Raw genomic sequence first — 9909 nt, forward strand, 5'->3', positions numbered from 1 at the left:
AAAAAAAAAAAAAAAAAAAAAAAAGGATACAGCTTGATCTAAACAAGGATAGTGTGGAGTTTGAGCCTTCCTCCTGTGAGAATTTCATGTTACCTTAGGAAATATAGTCAATGCTAGCTAAGATGGATGGAGCAGACAAAAGTATTTTTCTCGGGATTTTCATTTTTGTCTTAATAGAACTGTTAGCTTGTTGTTCACTATTTAAAGTAAACAGCCAGCCTGGCCAGAAGCCTTGCCACTTGGGACCTTAGTTTCCTCTCGTCTTTTTTCTTTTATTCAGCGGCCTGTTCACCTGCTTTCTTATTTTAGTTGTAAAGAATTCTTCAAAGTGGCTTGAGAAGGGGCAAGCACGAAGGTGAGTTCTCTCAAACCCTTTGAAGGATTTCTGGCACACCTACGTGTACAGGAAACTTGCCTTTCTTCTTTCTTACAGATCACAAAATGCAGAGCTCATCTAGAAAGAAATTCCTTTTGGAAAATGCCTTTCTCTCCGCAGATCTAAGGCTGGCTAGTTTCCCATAATTTCAGGCCATTAGGAAGCTCCCCAGAGGCAGGGTTTTCGTTTTACATAAACTTCAACTAGCTTAAACAAATAAGTAGGTCTCAGGCCATTCATTGTTCTGAGCCAGGGCAGCTGCCTCAGAGATTGGGAATTTTGATAGAGAGCAAGCCTTGTGGATAGCACCACCCAGTAAGAAGAAACTCCCCCAACCCCTCTAAATGAGTAGGCACAAGACCACAGAAAGGGAGCCTGGGCAAGGTCCAATCAGAAACTCTCCAGCAAGCTGAGAGAGGCCAAAGTAAGAAAGACTTTGCTGAAATAACAAACAGGTAAGGAATTGGGAGATATCTCAGTGGGTAACGCTTTTGCCTCAGAAGTCCGAGGACCAGACTTTGGAGCCTGGAACTCGTGTAATAGAGAAGCATATCTGGCAGCTCCCTGGAATGTCAGCATGAGGAGAAGATCCCCAGTGAGCTCCGGGTTCAGTGAGAGACCATCCCTCCTTAAACCAATAGCGAATTATGGAAGAAGACACCCAATGCCAATTTTGAGCCTCTTCAGGGTCGTATGTATGCACCCCATCCCTCAACACATGCAAAAACAAGTATACAAATACAAACACCAAAAAGAAAACAAAATAAAATTTTAATGAGTCAAAAACGTGAAAATAATTCAAGGAAGCAAACCTTAAAACTATCTGGCACCACGATTTACAGAGATGATTGGCCCCCCTGATTCTGCGTGCCGGTGTTCCTCCGACATTTGTCTCCTCCAAGATGGAACCGGAAGTCAGGCATCCTGTGCTTGCCATACAGGGCCAGGAGTCCTGTTGCTCCTGAGGAGTGCTCAGGTTCAGGAGGAGGTCTGTGCACAAGAAACAGTGGCGTGCGTACACCTCCTGTCTAGGTCTGTGATCCTAGTAATTCACTCTCTGGTTTCTTATGGGCAAGAATGTGCTGTATTCTCCCTGGTTTATTCAATTGCATACTATTGATCTCAGAGATTGAGAGCAAACAATTAAAAGGCTTGAGGTCATATCGTATCAGAATTTCCCATGGCGAGTTAGAGAGCTGACTTGCAATGAATAGCATCAATGGTGCTCTGGGAGAGTCACCTGGGTCTGTACCTTAGTTCTCTCATCTAGAGAATAACGATGTGTAGTCTAACTTCACGAGTGGTTGTGAGACTCATATGCTACTAAGCTGTAGGCATGGACAAGAGAGGGACGCACACAGTGACTTGTTATCAGGATAAGGATGCCAGTGGATGAGTTTGGCAAGAGATCTTTTATCTTTGCCAATCTCATTTGATTTCCCCCAGGAACTGCTGTTAAGGAACAACTTTGGTCCCATTTTACAGATATGGTAGTTAACTACCCGGAGGCTAATTATATTGCTCAAGTTCACATAACCGCCAAGGCAGAAGAAGTGGGTTTAAACTTAGGTCGACTAAGCGGCAAGGCTCCGGTGAGCCCCCACACCCCTGCCTCGGAATAGGCAGCTCTTTGCTGGATCCTGGACCACTAAAAGCCTCTACTGTGCCCTTATAACAGTTTTCAAAGCCTCTACTGTGCCCTATAGCTGTTCTAAAAGCCTGCACTGTATTCCCATAGCAGCTTGCTGCATTTCTCTGGTTAAATCCCCCACATCCTGGTTTTTTCTTCTTTTTTTCTTCTCAGTAAGGCTTTTCCCATTCAGTCCCTCCTTCAGTGTGACCTTGTTAGTTTTGAGCCAGGCACACCCCTGGCTGGGCCTGGGTTACAGGCTGCCTCTCCCCACCCCTTTCCTTTGCTTCAGCTTAAAGGGTTATTGCATGCCTCTGATTCACTCTTTTTGCTTTTAGCCCTGAGAGGGGCAAGGAAGAGCAAGCTTGGGGCCAAAACTCGAAGTCCGAGAAGGGTAGAGAGGGGGTTTTGGGGAGTAGTGACTCCCCTCCAAACCCTTTACTGTGACTCTTATAAACCACAGAGAACCCATTGGGAAAATGAAGAACTTCTGGTAAGCCCATGCCTCTGGAGGGAGCCGGGTGAGGATTTTTGCAGTATTGGTAGCATAAGGGGAGGTGAGAGACAGTGAGAACCAAGGGGAGAGACAGGTGAGATTGTATAGCTAGTGCGTAAACATCTGAAATACAAAGAGAAGAGGCAAAAAACAAAGATAAAAGAAAGCAGAGTCAAGGGGAGTGTAGGAGGTGAGATAGTGTGAAACCAAGCCAGAAATGTGTTTATTCGCAGAGTTCCTAGGTGAGCTTTCAAAATGGAAATAAAGGCATGGGATTTGGTTGTTTCGGTCAGCCAGATTTGGCAGGTTTAAAAATATGAAGCTAGTTCCATCTGAAGAGGTTCCTGTTTGGGTCATTTCTTTCTCTCTCTTCTTCAGGAAAATCCCAGTTTTCTTCTGTGTGTGCAGTTTTCTGGGACCCTGGGTATCTGCAACTCTTAAGCGTCGCGCAAGTAAGAGCCGCGGTTTATGGAGTGATAAGGCAGGGCTGTGGCTGAGTGAAGACGGTGCTTCCAGTGGTCCTTCATGCCTTCCCTCTTGGATTTGCATTGGGGGGATGTTTGGATGGTTGGGTCTATGCTCAATGTTGAGCCTAGAAAGGGAGTCTCAACTGTAAGCTGGTAGGCAGGAAGGATAGCTGTGTCTTTTCTAGGGCTGAACATGGTGCTTCTTTCAGATGGTGAATGATAGATATTGTGGGACTACAATGGATGTATGGATGGGTAGGTAAATGGATTTCCCCCAAACACTAGGGTCAGGAGGATAAAAAGAAAATATTTGATGTACTTTAATGGGTAGGACAAAACTCATCTATGTACTGAAGCTGTGTGTGTGTGTGTGTGTGTGTGTGTGTGTGTGTGTGTGTGTGATTTGTCTAAGAGTCAGATCAAGGCAGGAGAGGGTCTGGCAGTTATACGATCTCATCTCTGATGGTGACAATTTCCCAAGAACTGCACTTGTCTGGGAGCCCCATCTCACTGGCCCAAGGCTGATTCTGTAATGCCACTGTAAATTTAGAGTTGGTGGTATTTAAGGAATATTTCTAGCCCAAACCACCAGAAGTTTTCCAAACAGGCTTCTGACCCCATGCCATCCAGGACACTGTGCAGCTCTGGTTCCAAATGGAACAAATCCCCAACTGCTCCAGGCAGGAACATTCCTCCATCATAAATCAGCTCTCTAGTTCCATGCCTTGCATCCCTTCCTGGAGAAGCTGAAGATGAGTGGGTTCTGACCATTCAGGCATTGAGTTCAAGACGAATAAATGGCTTATAAGTAAGCTTGTATAACTTTGTGTTTTAAGCAGTTTCTTGGTTATTAATACTATTTTAATGTTATCTAATATCATATTAATGATCGTCCTCTTGTAGTGGGTGGATTGGATGAGACAGTATTGCTTTTGCAGGATTTCCTGCCAATTCCATTTCTAATGGTGGAAGTGAACTGTGTCCCAAGATCAGGATTGGCCAAGATGACTTACCAGGCAAGTAGCACGGTATCATACTGGAAATGCAAGCTTTCCAGATAGAGTTTATTTCAAAAAAGGATAGAACCAGGCTCATTTCCAACTTTTCCTTTCTCTTTCCCTTTCTGTAGGGTTTGACCTGATTTCTCAGTTCCAAATTGAGAAGGCTGCATCTCGAAGGACTATCCAGAGGGTGGTGGGATCCACAGCCTTACAAGTGGCTTACAAGCTGGGAAGTAATGTAGACTTCAGGATTCCAACAAGGTAACCTTTCAGAAAGACTCTAATTACCTTCCTTAAGTGCGTTTAGCAATGTTTATAGCTATTCAATGTTAAAGTATTTTTTTTTAAAATGTATTTTTTGGATTATTTTATTTTAAGATAAAGGCCTTGGAGGACAGCTCAGTGGTAGATCACTTATATCCAATGTATTAACCAATGAGTTAAATCACCAGAACTGCTAAAATAAAATAAAATAAAAAAGAAAACCAAAAAGAATGTATTCACCTATCAATCATTAGTACCTGAATACCTCTCTTCATGTTAGGTTTGCAATTTACTTTCCATTTCAGGAATAAAAACACCTCTGAGACTATCATACATCAATTCAGGCCATGTTCTTAGAATTGTGCCTTCTGTGTTCCTGTAATTTGTCTGGTTTTGACTGAAAGGACTCTCTGTGAGCACCACCAGAAGTGAAACATAAATTTAACTCAAAGCTGCAGTGTGGTTAGAAGGCTCAGTGGAGCTGTTCATGTATCCTGGTGCTGAAAGAGAACCACACATGCGGTCTTAGCTCCTGGATGACGCCAAACCAAACAAGCCTTCTCCTTAATGAATTCTTTCTATTTAATTTAAAATTTTTATTTTAAAGAGAATTGCTTGGTTTTTTTTTTTACATCATTTTACTTTGCTTCTTCTACCAACTCATCCTGTTTCTTCCCTGCTCCCTCTCAAATTCATGTCCTCTTATTCTTTAATTGTTATGTACACACACACACACACACACACACACACACACACACGGGCTTGCTACTTGGTAGCCAGTTAGTAAACCCATCCTTGAGAAAGGTTTGTTATCCCTCTCTCCCTAGTTAATTGTCTTTAGCTCTTCATCTAGCACGAGGCCTTGTGAGATTTCTCTTATTCACACTGGCATGTCAACTGGGGCTGTCACTGGTCTTGTTTAGTCAACCATATTGCTGAGATGTTGTGGGTGCAGCTTTCTTGTCATTTAGAAATCACATCTCTTTGTAGTTATCCTGGTCCTCTGGCTTGTTGAATGTTCCCAGCCTTTCTTCCATGAGTCCTGCTGAACCTTCCATATAGGGTTGCACTGTAGACATCCATTTTTTTCGTACTCCACAGCCAGTTTTTTGCATTGTGACTAGTTGTGATTTTCTGTTATGGTCTCTTTGCTGAGGAATGAGAGCTATAGTCATCTGTGGGGAGAAGGATATGTATTTTGAATACAGTTAGAAAGTATTCTGGTTTGGGAAAGTGTCAATATTAAGTTCTCCTCCAGGTTCCATGACCTCACCAGCCATGGATGATTGGCTAGGGCGACAGTACCAGGCATAAATTCCCCCCTATAAAGTAGGCATTAAATCCAATTAAATGGTAATTGGTTGCCACCAATATATAGTGCCATTATTTCCCTTATGAAGTATTTTGCCATGCTGGCCATTGTGGTCCATAGGCATCACAGCTATGCAGGCTATTGACTCGAAAGCAGCTTGCATAGAGCGTTGGAATACTGCAAGAGCTTTCCTCAGGGAGTAGGCTTCTAGGTCAGACACAGCTTGAGGCCTCCAAGTTCCATTTCTACAGTGGATGGTGTCTTCAGCCATAGAGACTGCCTTCAAATTCTTGAATGAAACTGAGAACATTGACAATAGCTATATTGCCTAGAAAGTCACTTGACCTCTCCCCCACCCCCCCCCGCAGCCAATGTCTCAAAGGCAGTTTCTCATGACTGGCATTAATTCCTCCCCTCCATCTGCCTCCTATGACTATTTTATTCCTCCTTCTAAGTGAAATTCAAGCATCCTTACTGTGCCTTCCTTCTTGCTTAGCTTCTTTGGGTCTGTGGAGTGTAGCATGGGTAGCCTGTATTTTATGGATAATAGTGACTTATAAGTGAGTACATGCTGTGTATGTCATTTTGGGACTGGGTTACCTCACTTAGGATGGTGGTCTCAAGATCCATCTATTTGCCTGAAAAAAATTCATGATGTCTTTGTTTTTAATAGCTGTATAGTATTTCTTTTTGCAGATGTGCCACATTTTCTTTATCCATTCTTCAGTTGAGGGATATTTAGGTTGTTTCCAGCTTCTGGCTATTACGATGAAAGCTGCTATGAACATCGCTGAGCAAGTGTCTTTGTGGGATGGTAGAGCATCTTTTGGGTATATGTATAGCTGGGTAAATGAGGTAGAACAATTCCCAGTTTTATGTAGGTATATTTTATGTAATTTTAAGTAAAAATAATGTAATATGATTTTCTATAATGTGATTCTCTATGGTTTTGTAAAGCATCTTTAGTGTTAGTTTGCCCTTTCCACTGTATTATTCTATCTCTCTCCACAGATATCCTCCAAGTTTTTCCCAGCTTCTCTTCATGTCACCTGTATTATGCCATCTTCCTCTCTCAGGAGACCCTTCTTTCCTCTCCATCACCATAGTCCCTTCTTACTTTTCTGGTTCCTGTGGGTATTTGAGGTTATCGCCTCACATCTAGAGATTCAGAAATAAGAGCCCAAGGCCTTAGTTTTTCTGGGTCTGGGTCACCTCACTCACACTATTGTCTAGTTCCATAATTTACCCGGAACTTTCATGATTCCATTTTGTCTCAAACAAACCAAGAATAGATCTGCCGTATGATGCAGCTGTACCACCCCTCAGTATATGTCCAAAGGGCAGACTCTTGCTCACCAGTGTTTGTGGCTGCACTGTACACAGTGACCAGGAAAGGGAAACAGTTGTTTGTTTGGAAATGTCCTTCTGAGGAATAGATAATGGAAATGTGGTCCATACATAATATGGAGTTGGGTTCCTTCCTTTTAAACGACTCACACAGAAGCTAGATGACAAGGAAGAAAGGAAGGGTTGGACTCATTCTCAGAGAACAGAAAAAATTGTTTTTTAATGAGTCTTTTTGTACTGGAGAATCCAATCCCATAGCAGTGAAAAAAGGCATAGAATCTTTATGGGAGAAAAATAGGCTACAAAAAACTAATGCTAGATAATCTTAATTTTTACTTATTTATCTTCATAACTATGAAGAACTAAGAGACATGGTTATGGTTCCCTTTACTCTTTTTAAAAGGCATAATAGCTACCCTTTCTTTTTTGTTTTTGTTTGTTTGTTTTGTTTTGTTTTGTTTTGAGACAGGGTTTCTCTGTATAGCCCTGGCTGTCCTGGAACTCACTTTGTAGACCAGGCTGGCCTCGAACTCAGAAATCCGCCCACCTATGCCTCCTAAATGCTGGGATTAAAGGCATGCACCACCACTGCCCGGTTATAGCTACCCTTTCTTAACTACCATTTACAAATGTGTCATGCTTGCTTTGCAACACAGACCCTAGCTTTCTGGTATCAAGGTCATAAACAAATATTTCAAGGTTCAAAGACTTTTGAATCTTTTATTCAAACCCATATGGTTCTCCACTTAAGTTACTTCATGAAGGTTGGGATGCAATAAATCATTTATAGACACAACTTCTTTTAAATTATGTATGCACTTAGGTTTGTTTTGTGATAGGCATAACATATTTTCAAGAATGGAATCTTAGGTGTTTAATAATACATAAGGCTACCTGTCCTGTGGATTAGGTTTCAGAGATATTTAACAGTCTTTGGTACACACAAATATGTATATTTTATTCATATGAACAATGAGGCACTTTCCTTTGTTATCCTATTAACATACTTGTCTATTCTAAAAGATTATTAACATATTAGTCATAGTTACATCTGTATACAAATACATATAATCTTCTTATGTGTGGAGAGAAAGATACACACAAGGTACCCTTGCTGTGACAGTGCATTAAGAATGATGTATTCTATGAGTATTCCAAATGAGTACATCTATAAAGGAGAATTTTAGTTTCTTTTTTAGAGATTATTTTGGAATTAAAAAAAACCCATAAAATCAAAACAAGTGTGACAAACCAATTTAGAAATTAGAAGTATATTTAAAACAAATATCTGGAGTGATGTGGGTAGTTCTATTGTGGAAAGCTTTAGGTAGTTTTTTTCCCCTTGTTTTTTAAGAACTTCTGTATACATTTACAAAAGTGTGTGTGTATATATGATGCTTCAATTCCCTAAATGCCATCTATGAAATCAGTACCCATTAGGATCTTTTCTTCATTGTTTGTAAGAAGGGAACTAAATTCAAAAGTTTGCCCTGAAGGAAGGTGGTCTGGAACTCTGGGTCTTAACGCCTACTTGTCAGTTTTCTTATTTAGCACACACATCTCACTGCCATTTAGTTTTCCTGGCATTTCGTTCTTGTTGAGGAAATTTCTTATATTTAGAAGAAGACTTAAAGAAATAACTTTGAAGACTTTGAAAGCTGACATTCCCTAAGGACTTGCTTTAAGACAAGATCTACAGATAAGGGCAGATAGCTAAGGCTATAAATAAGGATCATCTTAGGGACTCTGCTGGTTTGAGCTTCCATTTAATGCAGTGAAGAGGTAGCCACACCATAAACCTTACTTGGTAGATTGAAGCATGATGGAGTTGGAGTGGAGAAGGAGGAGTTGGTTAGCATTGCTCCTTATACATACATCCAGTAACAAACACAAAACAGCCAGCTGCTGCCTCACTGTCATACTCCCAAATCCTTGAGAAAGGCGTCCTTAGTGGGAAGAAGCCCTTACATACATTTGCTGTAGCTGGTTACCAATTTTCAAAATGTTTCTGTGGGTCTAGAATACAATTCTTGAGAGTAGACTTGCAATTATCGAAATAGCAAATAATTTTGACATATGTAAAAAAATTAAAACCTACTTTAATTAAATGGTTTTCATAAGCTAGCAGAGTCGATTTAGACCTTAAATAATACTGTCTTTCATTTTTTGGAAGGAAATGTTGCCCAGAACTTTGCAAGAGTGTGGTTTTTTGGCTGAGATGGCATTGCTGAATGGTGGCTTTTTGGGTAGAATACATGGTAATATTGTTGATAACCTTCATTAGCTATAAGGGAGGTGTTTTTAAGATGTGTATTTAAATTTTAAGGTGGAAATTTAATGTATATGAATGACTGACCTGGGAAGGTTCACATAAGATGCCATCAAGAAGAAATGCTGCATAGTTTCTTTCACACTGTAGCCTTTCCGCAGGACTAGAATTCAAAAAAGCACACACACAGAAAAATGGTAAATATGTATAAGCACAGAAAACAAGGTTTATATTTATTATTTTCAAACTCTTCTCAGGCATTTGTATCCCAGTGGACTGCCTGAAGAATATTCCTTTTTAACTACTTTCCGGATGACTGGAAGCACACTCGAAAAGCACTGGAACATTTGGCAGATCCAGGATTCCTCAGGGAGGGAGCAAGTTGGCGTGAAGATAAATGGCCAAACAAAGTCTGTCGCATTTTCATATAAGGGACTGGATGGGAGTCTCCAAACGGCCGCCTTCTTGAATTTGCCGTCCTTGTTTGACTCCCGGTGGCATAAGCTCATGATTGGCGTGGAAAGAACAAGCGCCACTCTTTTTATTGACTGCATCAGGATCGAATCCTTACCTATAAAGCCAAGAGGCCAGATTGATGCGGATGGCTTTGCAGTGCTGGGAAAACTTGTGGACAATCCTCAGGTTTCTGTTCCTGTAAGTATAAAATCACAAGGTATCACCACAATAGTAATTAAAAACAAACCGGCATGGCTAAATGTCAGCGCCCAAGACATCTTTGACCATCAG

General features: G+C 41.0%; 1 protein-coding gene across 1 annotated transcript in view; it reads left to right on the forward strand.

The window, feature by feature from the left end:
- Positions 1-2241: 2241 nt before the first annotated feature.
- Positions 2242-9909, forward strand: part of Col9a1 (collagen type IX alpha 1 chain) — a 75992-nt gene continuing 68324 nt past the window's right edge. The window contains exons 1-5 of the mRNA XM_021157330.1: positions 2242-2499; positions 2881-2954; positions 3908-3985; positions 4099-4231; positions 9420-9816. Of these exons, the coding sequence (XP_021012989.1) occupies positions 2486-2499; positions 2881-2954; positions 3908-3985; positions 4099-4231; positions 9420-9816 (696 nt within the window). The 5' untranslated portion in view covers positions 2242-2485. The remainder of the gene's footprint in view (positions 2500-2880; positions 2955-3907; positions 3986-4098; positions 4232-9419; positions 9817-9909) is intronic.

This window comes from Mus caroli, chromosome 1, assembly GCF_900094665.2.
Source record: "Mus caroli chromosome 1, CAROLI_EIJ_v1.1, whole genome shotgun sequence".
Taxonomy (NCBI): domain Eukaryota; kingdom Metazoa; phylum Chordata; class Mammalia; order Rodentia; family Muridae; genus Mus; species Mus caroli.